The 13,903-nt window shown below is 42.8% G+C and overlaps 1 protein-coding gene across 4 annotated transcripts; it reads left to right on the top strand.

Moving 5' to 3' along the window:
• The first annotated feature begins 6,441 nt into the window (after nucleotides 1-6,441).
• On the top strand, nucleotides 6,442-13,609 carry LOC120680801. 4 transcript variants are annotated; one of them, XM_039962349.1, is made up of 13 exons: nucleotides 6,442-6,700; nucleotides 6,953-7,341; nucleotides 7,694-7,771; nucleotides 8,469-8,626; nucleotides 9,352-9,415; nucleotides 9,546-9,613; nucleotides 9,847-10,102; nucleotides 10,610-10,750; nucleotides 10,843-10,949; nucleotides 11,024-11,077; nucleotides 11,151-11,234; nucleotides 12,018-12,181; nucleotides 12,824-13,609. In XM_039962349.1, exons 2-13 carry the CDS (start codon nucleotides 7,002-7,004, stop codon nucleotides 12,966-12,968), a joined length of 1,659 nt encoding a protein of 552 aa, XP_039818283.1. In that variant the 5' UTR covers nucleotides 6,442-6,700; nucleotides 6,953-7,001; the 3' UTR covers nucleotides 12,969-13,609. The 4 variants fall into 4 exon arrangements, with proteins under 4 accessions (XP_039818283.1, XP_039818280.1, XP_039818281.1 ...); XM_039962346.1 differs by having other exon boundaries at nucleotides 9,537-9,613; nucleotides 12,824-13,560; XM_039962347.1 differs by having other exon boundaries at nucleotides 6,483-6,700; nucleotides 6,795-7,341; nucleotides 9,537-9,613; nucleotides 12,824-13,560.
• The last annotated feature ends 294 nt before the right edge of the window (nucleotides 13,610-13,903 follow it).

Consider the following 13,903-nt stretch of genomic DNA (forward strand, 5'->3'; position numbering starts at 1 on the left):
TCCAACTTGGTGGCGGCGGCCGAGCCTCTGCCACCCACCACCCACCCGATCGCCTCGGGAACCGGCCGGGTCGAGCGGTGTGCGCGAACATGGACGGGAACATGGGGCCCGTTCGATCCCCGACTGCATGCGCGGCAGCCCGGCGGCCGTGGAACGTGCGGCGGCGTTCATTTGACTCGCCGCCTCGCCGTCGCACAAGGGTCATGTGCCAGTCTTATCTACAGCAGCCGCAGCGCAGGGCCGGCATCCTACTCAGGTGGCCCAAGAGCCGGCTGCCGGCAGGGGGAAGAGGGGGCGCTCTTGCCGGTGACCAGCCGCGGCCCCGGGACCGGGAGGGTAGCGGGTGCCCAGTGCAGTAGTGCGCGGAGCTCGCCAACCACCGTCCGCCGGCCTAGGGGACCGGCGATTTCGGCTGCTCGCGGGTTCCAATCTAGCGGCGCGCCGTATCGTCCTTGCCCTTTGCTTGCCCCTCGCGTCCCTTCCGGCCACCGTGCACCCACCCGTTTCTTCCGCGCGGCCATCCTCCTCCCTACGGTATTTGCCACGGCAGCCACGGCATTTGCCGAGGGAATCGGCATGGCCGCGGGAAACATTTTCTTCTGACGGAAGCAATGGAATCTGGAGGTCGACCAATAGTTGCAGGCAGAATCTGCAGGATGCTTTTCCGGCGAGAGCTAGAAGCCAAGCCAGCCAATTCACTGCCATTTCGAGCCCCATGCCTCTGTGCCGACCATGTCAAGATAGCGACATCAATCATTCCCGTGTGCTAGTGACTTCAGTCTATTGTTCTTCTGAATAAAATTGAGCATGCAGTATAAACAAGCAAGCATTATTGTTTATGATTGCAATAATCAATAGTATGCTGGAAATTAGCAAATAGCTTGCCGAACCGCAAGAGCTGCTTGCCCCTACGCAATGTATAATCCCATCCCTAACCAACCAGGGCTCTCCAAGTCCTGGTTAGTCGCTTAAAGATATGATGAATATGATAATCCAAGTCGTCGCCTCGCCGTTGCTTTTGGGAGCGCCCAAAGCCTCCGCTCAAACAAGCTAGCTATGCATTTGGCCCTTGTTTAGTTGCGTAATTTAAAATTCTAAAAAAAATTTCCGACACCTGCATAGAGATTTAAATCTAGATGAAATAAAAAATGCATTGCACAGTTTGCCTGTAAATCACGAGACGAATCTAAATTGCTACAGTAATGCTACAGTAAATGGCCTCTAATGACAGATTACTTGAGCTCGTTAGATTCGTCTCGCGATTTACAGACGAGTTTTGTAATTAATTTTGTGATTTGTCTATATTTAGTACTTCAAATATAAAAAAATTCTCTTTCAAAAATTTTACACCCTGCAACTAAATAAGACCTTGACTTTCTGACACGCTCTGCAGCTGCACCCGTGCCATTTCCTTCGTCTCGCAAACATGCTGACCAGAAAACGTTTTTCTTGCCAAGCAACACCGTTCCTTGCAGCTTTCGCATGCGGGGGAGCAAGCGAGGACAATGCTCGGACCAATAAATATTTCTCACACCAACTCGTAGTAGACTGTTTCACAGATGCTGTGTACATTACTCATCGATGTACAGTTAAAACTTGCAGCTCTCTGCTCGTATCTGAAAATAAAATGTATCTCAGTTTGCTCTGAACGGAGAAGGAAATATACATGTATAATAGTAGGTTGAAAGAAAATATACTATGTTCGTTTGGTTTGTCAGCCAAATAACCAGCAATGTTTTTCTCACATACCAAATCAACAACAGCCACCAGCCAGCAGCATTTTTTTCTTAAGAATAAGTCTAATTTATCCCCTAAACTTGTCAAGAAGTCTGAAATACCCCATCGAACTACGAAACCAGACATTGTACCCCCTCAACTCTTAAAACCGGGCAAATTACCCCCTCTGGCTAGTTTTTATAGTAATTTCGCTGACGTGGCGGCGGGCCTCACATGTCAGTCTGCGGACTCCACATGTCAGCCTCTCCTCTATCTTTCTCTCTCCACCTCTCCTGTCCTACCTCCATCTCTCTCCCCGCAACGCCGCCTCCTGCCTCTCTGGTCCTCTGCTCGCCTCGCGCCATGGGCGCCGCAGCATGCGCGTGCCTCCGTTGCGGCCCAGCTGCCGCACGCGCCTCCGCCCCGCCGGAGCCCGGAGCTCGAGGGCCCTTCGCCTCCCTGCACGGGCGCCTCCACCGTGTACCGACTGCCGCACACCGCGCCTCCGCCCCCACAGGAGCTCGGAGCTCGAGGGCCCTCCGCCTCCCTCCACGCGCGCCTCCGCCCTGCCGAAGCCCAGCTCCACTCCGCTGGAGGCGACAGGGGCGGCAGGAGTGGGTGGGGACGAGCTGATGCAGGCCCCGCCAGCAAACAGAGAGGCAGGCGGCAGCGTTGCGGGGAGAGGGAGGGAGGTACTGATGCGGCCCCCGCCAGCAAGCAGAGAGGCAGGCGGCGGCGGCGTTGCGGGGAGAAGGAGGGACGTAGAAGAGGAGAGGTAGAGAGAGAAGGAGAGAGGAGAGGCTGACATGTGAGGTCCGCAAACTGACATGTGAGTCACGCTGCCATGTCAACGAAACCACCCTGAAAACCTGCCAAGGGGGGTAATTTGTCCGGTTTTGAGAGTTGAGGGGGATACAATGTCTGGTTTTGTAGTTCGAGGGGGTATTTCAGACTTCTTGACAAGTTTAGGGGGTAAATTAGACTTATTCCTTTTTCTTATAACAAATTAACACTAGCCACCAGCCACAGCCAAGCGAACAAAATGACGATTATAGTACACTGCAGACGGCACATATCTCCATGACTCCATGGCTCTTGGAAGGCACAAATCTTCAGTGTCTTTTTCTTTTTTTCAGCGAATTAAAAAACTCATCTGTGCGATGCAAACTAATGACCGAACCGAAGCTTATAGTTACAACTTACAAGGTAGATCGAATTAATATGCTAGGACCGCTGAGCATTAACTTCACTCTTATTCTTATGTAGGGTTATCAGAAAAGATCAAGACTCACGAGTTATTTATATTTGACTTGCTAAAATTCAATTCAAGTTAAGCTATACTTAGAATCAAGCCAAGGTTGGATCTAACCTAAAGTTCGCAAGCTCCAACGATCCGAGATTTAGGTATTCAATAAAACTCGAGTATATCGGTTTGTGTGGATATAAATTCGCCCGACTAGCTTTATTAATTAGATTTCTAACCATCAAAAGTTAAAATAATATAGATATAGGTTAGAGTCATGCATTAGCTAGCGAGCTACTGTGTTGCACAAACTAAAATAGGTATAAAATAGTACTCCCTATATTCTTTTTCTATTTTGATAATTCTATTTCATCTTAGTACAATGGTAAAAACAAAAACTTTTTTTATTAACTTATTAATCATGATTCCTCATTTTTGAAGTTATTTATACTTACACTAGTATTTTTCCAAGAGAGTTATTCTGTATGTGAGTCCAATAGCCATCTATACTATTCCCAAGGTATCAATTCAATGAGAATAATTCAGTTTTGAAAATGTGACTATTAAAAAAATAAAGAGAATAAAACTAAATGTTTAGATATATTTTTTTCTTTTCATTTATTTATTGAATTAAATCTATCTTTTAGATTAATATTAGCGCCCTGTTTAGTTTCAGTACCTATCACATCGAATCTTCGAACACATGCATGGAGCATTAAATGCAGTTGAAAAAATAACTAATTACACAGTTCAACTGTAAATGACGAGATAAATCTTTTAAACCTAATTAGTCCATGATTGGACATTAATTGTAAAATAACAACGAAAGTGCTACAGTAGCCAAATCCAAAAAATTTCACGAACTAAACAGGCCCTGGTATATATAGTTTTATTGTACTACTCCCTCCTTCCATGTTTATAAAGCATGGTGGAATATGGTCCGGTTTTCTAAACAACACTTTAATTATTTATTTATCATATATTATATCACTTATGATTATAAATTTATAATCATTATAAACTATATTTGATTACGAATCGAATCTCATAAAATTTATATTATAAAAATAAAAAATAATAGTTAAATCTATTTATCTATCTATACTATAAAGATCGAAAACAATTGAAAACTTTTCTCACTTATATTGGGTCCGTCTTACCCCACACTGGACCCATCTGTGGGGACTGAGGGAGGTGCGAGGGGTGGAGACCCATAAAAACAGAATGTTAGGGATGTTTCTGCCAAATAATAATTTCTTTTGTCACCGCAGCCTTCGTGTTCCCGCCCGCCGTTTTTTCTTAGTCCCTATCGATCACGCCCCGTGTCTGTTTTTTAAGACGCGCAAGATGGAGCATACAAGGAGGTTGGCCTTCCGCCTTGCGGTGATGCCGAACGCCTCGGCCATGTCGATTCCAGGGGGTCGCGGGCCAGTTCCGTTCGTTGCGGCCCAGCGCAGACGTTCACCATCACGGTGCCGCCGGGGCACGTCGTAGCCGAGCACGCGGCGGGGCTCCTAGCACTGCCGCGGGAGCAGCAGCCATCACCTCCTCCAGAACCTGCCACGACCACCATCCAGACCTGGGAGTGCCAGAGCGCTAAGCTTGACGTCGACCCCTATGGGCACGGCTTGGCTATGGCGACGAGCTCGCGTTCCGGCCAAACTTAGACCCGGAACCGCATGAACAACAATAGCTACACCATCCAGCACCCTATGCGACCCTCCACCTTCACGGCCAACTTACTCTAGCCAAATGCGCCCAAAAGACCTGGCTCACCGGCAGCCTGCGTGTTTCTATGCGGTGCCGAGCTGAGGAAGAAGAGGACCATGAACTCGGAGCTCCGGTGATGGATTCAACTCGGAAACAGATCAAATGGGTGTTTGGGGGTGTCGAGGAGGTCGTGTGCGAGAGTAATTTTGAGCTGGTGGAGCAACTGTGGCGAATGGCTATGGAAGGGAGCTCGGGCAAAGGGGAAGAACTCACGGATAGCAGGTTCGATTAGACAATTTAATAACATTGATACTTTCTAATACTCATCACCTCTTACAGGTAGCCGCACTGTGGGACTATTTTTGCTTTAACATCAACGGTGTGAGACCAGTGCAAAGTCGTGGGGCTTTATCAGTTCTTTGTATGGCAGCAAAGTCGTCTCCCAGCATCTTGGGTACTCACTTGCAAGATATTATAGACAATGAGTGTGTTTAGATCATTTTGGCAAAAGAGTTTGAAAGGGAATCTTGCTAATTTGGAGTATTAAATAAAATCTATTTATAAAACTTTTTGCACGGATAAATTGTAAATCGCGAGACGAATCTAATGAGTCTAATTAATTTATAATTAATCTATAATTAGTGCATGGTTACTGTAGCATTACTGTTGCAAATTATGGATTAAGTTGGCTCATTAGATTCGTCTCACGATTTACAACTCATCCATACAAAAAAATTTGTAAATAGATTTTATTTAATAATTCATACATGTGTCCAAACATTCGGCACGGTCTTCAAAATACAACTTTGACCACTTGTTATTATAAAAACATTTATGAAAAAGTGGTATATGTATATTTTTATGAAAGTATTTTTCAAGACAAATCTATTCATATAATTTTCACATTTGCAAACTCAACAACTTAAAAGGTATTGATGATTTATATTCCCAATGTTTGACCCAAACCTTATCCAAAACGTCAAGTTTTATAGGTACGGAGGGAGTATTTGCTGCGCTGCAATATTTGATGACAAGCTTCTCGCTTCTTGAGAAAATATGGTATGGAGCTGCAGATAAAGATATAAGCACCATATATACATTACTCCCTGCACCAGAAATCTTTGCTACTGAGATTGCAAAGAATTCCCTCAGTTCAGTATTCGGTGTGTTAATAACTGAGGAGGTGTCAAATGGAGATGAAACTCGGACTGATGCCTTTCTGTCATCACTATCACCTTCAAAGCTGGGTAGGTTTCTTTTTGTTATTAGCCATATAGCACTGAATCATTTGGTGTACAACAAAACTTACGTTAGGAAAATTCAGAAACAGAAACGGGAGAATGAAAGTTGTCAACCCATCACTGAGGGTCCGCAGTCGGATGCATCTAAAAGTTTAGAGGTAATTCTTGCTTTTGCTAAATCTCTATTCATGATGAGTCGGGCCGGCTCACTGGCAATGCCTCCACTGCGGGCACCCCGGCCGAGCGCAAATAAATTGCGACATCGGACATCAAATAAAAAAACAAAAAGAGTACAAGTACTTTTAAAAAATTAGGAACAAGATCACATTTTTTACTTGCACCAGGTCCAACCTTCTCACAATGCAAAAAACAACATAACAAACAATGAATACAAGATGGCTGGTGTATGCAGTTAAATATCTATATAATCGCAACTGATTAAATATGTGCGTGCCGCACGTCCACTTTACTAATTATTAATTAAAGATGAAAAAAATTTGAATTTTGATGTGCTTGTATACTTTATAAACGTGGAAGGAGGCAGTATTTGTAATCGTGTGAATTTGGTAGCCGAAGCGAGTGTTATTGTCAGGCTCGAGCTCGGCTCATCAACAGCCGCCCTCCCGCTCAAGGCTGTGCCGGTCAGGTCCTCAGGTTCATCTCCTCCCCTCTGTTTCTCTTCTCAAACTCTCTCCTGATCTCCTCTCTTGCTCGAGATCTTCCTTCCCTGGCGGCGACGCCTGGGCGAGCGGCGGCCCAGCCATTTGCCGGCGACGAGCGCATCCTCCAGGTATGCCGCGCCCGCCCCTTCTCTTTCCTTGTGCTGTGCGAGACGTAGCCCCCCAAACCCTAACAAAACTATCTGTATTCGGATCTGAATCCAGTTACAATATATTGAGCTACCTACTAACTTGGATTTCGTTTGGAAGAACAAGAATTATCGGGTGTACATGTGTACACCCATGTCCTATGCTGGGTCCGCCCCTGTCAGGGAATATGGCTTTGCTGATGGCTTCTCCTGGATTATTCTTTTCTGACGCAGTGGTGAAAAAATCGTCAAGTTAGAGATACTGGTCTGAAACTCTGATGAGATGTCACTGAAAATTCCACTTCCGCAAGGTCTTTCCTTCTTAAGAAGTGTCGGATGGTTAGAAGATCGGAAGGTTGATTCAGCTTCCAAGCAGCAGTTATCCCCAACATTGAAGCTCCAGACAGATAAGGAGGTGTACAGACCCGGTGATTCAGTCACTGTGACTATAGAAATCCACAGCCCAGCTAGTTTGAAGGACGATGCTGGGCAGACGGTGTCGGGCAAAGATGCCTCCTCCCTATTGTTAGATGCGCTTTCCTTCGAACTTAAAGGAATTGAGAAGCTGGATAGCCAATGGTTCTCTGTTCCAAAGCCCTTACCAGGATCTAAACAAAGGCGAGGTACACTCTAGCTATCATGTTATTGTGTAAATGGGACACTTTCCTGGCAATCTTTACTCCTATATACAACACTGCCTTTTCTCATCCAACATAAGTACTTCATCTGTTGATCATCTCTTAACTATGCTTTTCATGCTGCATTTGCTAGTTTTGGAAGCCTAAATGTTGTCCAGTCATCATTTATGCTTGTTCTCTATTCACTTCATGTCTGCTGAACAGGATTTTTATCATGCATTTGTACTTTCATCCCTTCATGTTGCTCATGTCTCTGTCATTACATGGAACTAATTTGTATCTGTATCATTATTTTTTCTTTTCTTATTTTCCTTTTATGCACTGTGAGTGAAACCAGGTGAACATACGTTACTGGATTGTTCAGCGCCGTCACTGGTCTCTAAAGTTATAATTGCTTCAGGACAAACAAAAACGTGTAAGGAATACCTTGTTTTGTAGTGTTCATTCTGTTCAATAATTCGCCTATATTCCTGTAATGGTATATTCTATATTGCTTGAAACATACACTAGTCGTGTTTTAGAGATGCTGCTGCACTAGTACATTATTTTTGTACTTTGCTATTTCTGCTAATTCTTTTGATAGTTCTTGTTCCTCTGTTGATTCATCTTGTAACATGAAGTGAGAAGATATTTTATTTTTGACTTTTCATTAATGTAAACCATCAGAATATATGAGTCTATCATTTTTGTTTATGAAGACACTGTTCTTGCCTGTATTTGTGGGTAAATTTTAGGTGCTGAGAGGGACATGCTAGTCACATAGGGTCATGCGGGGTATATGGCATATGCCTGTTTCACGAACAGTTGTTGATCATTGGCTAACTTTTGCCCTGGTATCTTGGATGGACAATGTGTAGTTTTTTTTGTTGTCTTATGCATGGTAGCATAGTTAACAATAAAGACTAAAAGTACTTTCTTATCTGCTTTTACATAACCGCTTGCTTTTAGGCCTCGAAACATTTTCTTATTAAACCATGCATTATCTTCAACTGGCATTGAACTGCCAGTGTGTATCTGCTGTATATGGTCCGTGCAAACTTTCTGAGTAGTTTGTAGATTTCATTACCTACACTGTTTAAAGAATTTTAAGTTTGCTAAATAATTTTATGCAGACATTGTGCGCGTGGAGCTCCCAAAAATTTTACCACCATCTTATAGGGGTATCAGTATCCGCTATTTTTATTATGTTAGGAGTCAATTATTTGGAAGGTCAGTTGTACTGGGTAATGGAGACCAAAGGAAAAACCCTGTGAATACTTCAATTCAATTGGTGAGTATTGAGCTTGTTTTTCTGCTTTGAATTCTGGCGTACAAGGTACTTTTAATATTTGCATGATGTATGCAAAAAATTTGGAGTTGCTGACATGGTGACCAGCATTTGGCAACCTGTATTATTCTTTAATGGACTATTTGAGCTTGTAACTTGCATATAACAGCTGGTCAAGTGCATTTGATCTGGTTCTGGAATAAGCTTGTGGTTCTACATGTCCTTTTGTAAACATCATTAGCAGAGGTTCAAGAAGAGGGAACTAACTGCACGCATGTTCAGGGGTGGAGGGCATGAGAGTTCACGTGGATAGATCTCACATTCCAGCAAAATATGTAATTTATGTTAGACCCAACAAGTGTTTACCATCAACAATAAGATATGAGAAACGATGGGCACCTCCTTGGGGCACTTATGCTGGACCTAATCTAAAAAACTTTTTCATAAATCATTATCATGACCTAACCACTGTTGTGTGGGTAAGACTTGAGGCCTAAAGACAAACCTTCCCCAGACCCCGCACAGTGCGGGAAGCCTACGGCACTGGGTACGCCCTTTTTATTATCATGACCTAACCACTGTATTGGAAGCCATTTCATGCCACCTCAATTCTTGTTTATAGCATCATGCAACATTATACTGGATGTGTTATCTATCTATCACTATCCAAGACTCCATGTACTACCATTTGTCAGAATAACTGACCAAAGATCTCTTGGTTTCTTTAGGAAACTCGAATCCCATTGCAGGTACGTGTTTCCCAGAAAAGCAGCAACCTACTAAATGAAGAAGGTTAGTCAATCTAACGATTTAAAGTGCTTGTGCATCAAATATTATCATGTTAACCCTCTGTTGGTTTTAAATGAATGTTGTCAATAAACTGTTTGGCTATTAAGTAAAATGACTCAGTCAGATGTTTCAGGGACTTCGCCAATCACAGTTGATCAACTGGGCATATTTTGGAGGGAAAAAGATGAAGATTCAGAATGGGTGAGTTCTATTGCCTGATATCAGCTCACAGATTTCATCACTTAATTATTGTACACATTTTCCTGCATGGGTTGGTAAAATGTTATTTTATTCGTTACTTTAATGGGACATTCATGTGGACTGAAACAGTTTTCCGTCAAAAAAGTATCTTGCATTTAGGTGTAGACAATAAACTAAATCATTAATCCAAAATGCACATTTTTTTTACTTGATTGCTCTTTCTCTTATTGCAGGTCAAAGCAAATGATAATGCCGATCTAGAAGAAGGGTATGATAGTTCAAAAGATGAAGTTTCATCTGTTTCCTCATACAATCCTTCCAAAGCAAATCCTGAATTCTCCCTGAGGAACTCGTTGTCAACGCAATCCCTGTCCTCACGCCTCTCCACAAGTGAGCCGTTTTATAATCAAGCAGAGCAACCCAATTTCCCATCTTACAGTCCAATTCCTCGATTGTCAGTGTCAGAGATTTCAGATGATCATGACGGAGGTAAAGACCTGAAACTTGCAGTTAGATACTTAGTCGAGTTGCATTAGAGTTTTGGTGCTCAACTCATATGGTGAGTTCACAATGATATTATTTTTTGTTTTCTCCAAAATTCTCTCTCCCTTGGTGTTTTGGGCCTTCCTGAAGATTAATGATGTGGAAATTTTTGTCCTTGTGCCTTGCTTTTTGCATGCTGTTGGCAGCTATCCCTTTCCACTAAGTATGCAAGCCTGTAAGGCTTAAAATCTTAGCTTCTGTTGAGTTCTTATTTTACAAATTGGAACATGTTTTTTATTGAGGGAAAAAATTGGACATGTTAGTGGTGGATCGTCCTTTACTGTGAACCTGGAAGCAGATGTATCACTAGTTTACTTCTATCATGTGACAATATGATCTGTACTTGGCTGCTCACAGAAGAGGGAGAGAGGGCACAACTCTGATGGACACGTGTAAATATTATGTTCTTATACTTTTGTGGTGGGCGTTTAACTAAATAAATGGCACAAACAGGTTTGGTGTCGCCTCAAAGGAAGCTAAATCTTTTGCTACCAGATCATCCACCAAATGGGCAAAGGTTTTCTCCTGATTCTGATCGCTTAAAAGATGATGTTGGACTACCCCTTACGCCGAAGAATGTTGATCCAGCTGGATGTAAGCCATCATGTTCCTGTTCTAGATCTTTTATATTTCATAAGTTTGCTTAATTGTTATTGTTACCTTTTTTTCCCTTTATTCACTTGCAGCTGAAGGTTTTACCAGGGGAAGATCTTATAATATAAGAATTGATGACCAAGTCTTGCTTCGTTTTTCACCTAAGAATTCGGACTCAACCTATTACTTTGGTGATATGGTACTTAAATTTGTTTTGTTGCACTTCTTACTGTTTTGTTGTTAGAATTGGTTGTCTCAGTTATTCCACTGCAGATTGGTGGAGCACTTACCTTTTTTCACGGAACTGGAAAGCGGAGGTGCCTTGAGGTAAAAGGCTGAGTTACGTATGCAAATTTGTGTGAATTGGACTTTCAGATTTTAATCTGTTGACAATTCTCAGGTATCAATAACCCTGGAAACATCAGAAACAATTAATCCCCGTGCATTACATCCTTCAAGAAGGGGTTCGCCAACAATAACCAAGGTATCTTTTTGTGCACTTACCACTTAGTATTTTCTTTGAAGGATTTGGATATTGACACACTATTGTACACTATTATTATATATTTTTGTCACATCAGGGCCATCATTTACCTGTTTGTCTTGAGTTATTCTTTAGTTTGAACTTTGAAATTCCTTTACCATTCCTAACAGTTTTGCAGAACATTTTGTACAAGAAGTCCATTATGTACATGTTTCATTGAAGCCTTTGTATTTGAAATACAGAATTTCTTAATAAAATGACACTTAAAACTAGGGGTGGTAAAGGGCCTAAAAATTTAGGCTAGAAATTTGAAGGATCAGGCTCAGGGCTGGGCTCATATTGTATATTATTTTGAGCTAAGAATGATTAAGGGCTGAGTTGGACTGTGAAGGGGGCATTAGGTCCACGATCCATTATCATCCCTACTTAAAAACTCTTTTAGAATCATCATGAGCTCATGAATTTGGCACAAGCTTATATTGGATGATTTAACTGCAAGAATATGTCCATGAAACTGCTGTATTATGTGTGTATGAGTATGTGGCATCATACTTGATGTTTTGATTAAAGAAAAAAAATGCCAACAAACCCATCAAGAAGTAACTTCTGAGAAACATTGCCTATATCTGAATGACATTATGTGTAGATTCCAGCAATATCAGTTGTCCTCTGCTCGAGCTTCTGTTCAAACATCTATCATATTTTTGCGTCAACCTTTTTTATTGTTATCTTTAGCTTGCTTTAATGGTTCACCTTTTTCTTCTTTTTGTACTTTGTGGGCAGATGCACAGTGAGCATCATGAGGTTGTTGCGGATCTTCACCAGACCAGCTTTCTCTTTTCCATTCCCATTGATGGTCCTATGTCATTTTCTACCTCAAAAGTCACTGTACAGTGGTCTCTTCGATTTGAGTTCTTCACAACTCCTGAAGGAACGGACCCAACTAGGTATGCCACAATGTTAGCTATCTTGTGTGCTGGGACGTTGTCTTGTCTTTCATATCTTCGCTATCTTTTTGCACGAAGGTTTGATCAAGTTTTGTTTTTCCCTGATTGCTCTTAGTTGTGTGAAGTGCCCCTAACCATAACTAGTTCCATGAAAGCTATTTTATTTGTTTGACTTTATTCAGTGTATCATCTTATTGGAAGGAGCCAAAGGTTGTTAGCTCAGTTGGTCTGGGCGCAGCCAGCGGCACCCGCAGGTGGGGGGTTCGAACCCCCACCGGGGCGGATTTCCCCGCCTGTGGAAAAAAACTCCCCTCGCTGTGTTCTTGATGACTTGGGCTGTGTTGTCAGCCTGGGCCCGGCCCGGTAGGTAACGGCCCCAAGAACGTGGCACCAGACCCAGTGGGCTGTGTTGTCAGCTTGGGCCCGGCCCGTTGGGTAACGGTCCCAGGAATGTGGCACCAGTTCCAAGCTCAAGAGCCGGGGTTTGGGGGGTTTCTCGGCCGGGGTCATCTTGGCCTCTTCTTAATTGTAATGCCGCGGGGGCGGTCTTTCCCCCGCCTGGTCGAGTTTTTTTTTTATTGGAAGGACTCCTAGTCTTCTGCAGCTAACTGAGTGCGTGATTCTGGCTTCTCTCTTTTCCAGGTACGAGCACCCACTCCTTGTTGAGAAAAGAGAAAAGGGTGAATGGGTCCTTCCAATAACTGTTTACGCACCTCCATTGCGTAGACGACCTACTCATCGGAGAAACGATAGATCTGTCCTACCTGGAAACATTTTCAACTCTTGAAGTGCGCTGTTGCTAACTACACCTGATTTTTCGTCCTTGCTTGCCGGAGTATAGTTCCTTTCAGCTTGAAGGAATGCCAAATTATTCTGACTGCTACAATAACATCCAAAGAAGTTCCTCAGTCAATTGTTTGATGATGTGCAATGTGGTGCCTTGTACAAAAGCATTTCATAAATAGAGAACAAATGGAGCGGTGAGACTGGTTGATGTGTTGCAATGTTTTGCATCAAGTGGGACTGCATTTGTTTCCTGGATTTCAGCTCATCCCCTGAGGGCAAGCATTAGCATTTAGTACTTAATTTACTTAGCGCAACATCAATACCACAAGATACTGATCATGAGTGTACCACAAATATACCTGCTACACAAGCGGTGCACATCTAAGCTCATCCGTTCTAGAGATGTGTCAGGGATTAAACTGGTTTGCCAGACACTCAGATTTTGTTTTCCAGGATTTTAGTTTCAATCAAGTCTCGTAAAGGAAGAACAAGATGTAACTTTGATAGATGGACTTATTGGGGATGCCCATATGCTGTTACATCCTTATAAAATAATACATATGGTATGTTTTGCCTGTATTTTTTTTAGCATACCAAATATTGTACAGTGGTTATGCCGTGCAGGTGTAACTTGTTTCTTGAGGCTGTTGTACTAATTTTTAGGAAGGTTTAATCTACCGTGTTCAGTTACATAGGTTGGAAGTCAGTGTCATTTTCAGCTGATATCATGACATGTGAGCCATCTGTCCTGGCACTGGCAGCCACAGTTATACCATGAGCTGATGAGCACCAGCTGTTCAGCTGCGGTGAGCAATGCTCTTTGCGCCGCAGAATCCATACACCTAAGCGATAGGTTCATGTCTTTCTGGCTTTGCTCTGTAACAGTTAGCTACAATCAATCATTGCATTCACGCTATACACACCTTAATACGGAGG

Source organism: Panicum virgatum, chromosome 7N (genome assembly GCF_016808335.1).
Source record: "Panicum virgatum strain AP13 chromosome 7N, P.virgatum_v5, whole genome shotgun sequence".
Classification (NCBI taxonomy): Eukaryota; Viridiplantae; Streptophyta; class Magnoliopsida; order Poales; family Poaceae; genus Panicum; species Panicum virgatum.

What these genes read in the sequence shown, in the direction of transcription:
- LOC120680801 (XM_039962346.1), top strand. Translation starts at nt 7,002, where the DNA reads ATGTCACTGAAAATTCCACTTCCGCAAGGTCTTTCCTTCTTAAGAAGT. An exon ending in AGGATCTAAACAAAGGCGAG is followed by an intron (nt 7,342 to 7,693) that starts GTACACTCTAGC and finishes GAGTGAAACCAG; the next exon opens with GTGAACATACGTTACTGGAT. An exon ending in CAACCTACTAAATGAAGAAG is followed by an intron (nt 9,416 to 9,536) that starts GTTAGTCAATCT and finishes TGACTCAGTCAG; the next exon opens with ATGTTTCAGGGACTTCGCCA.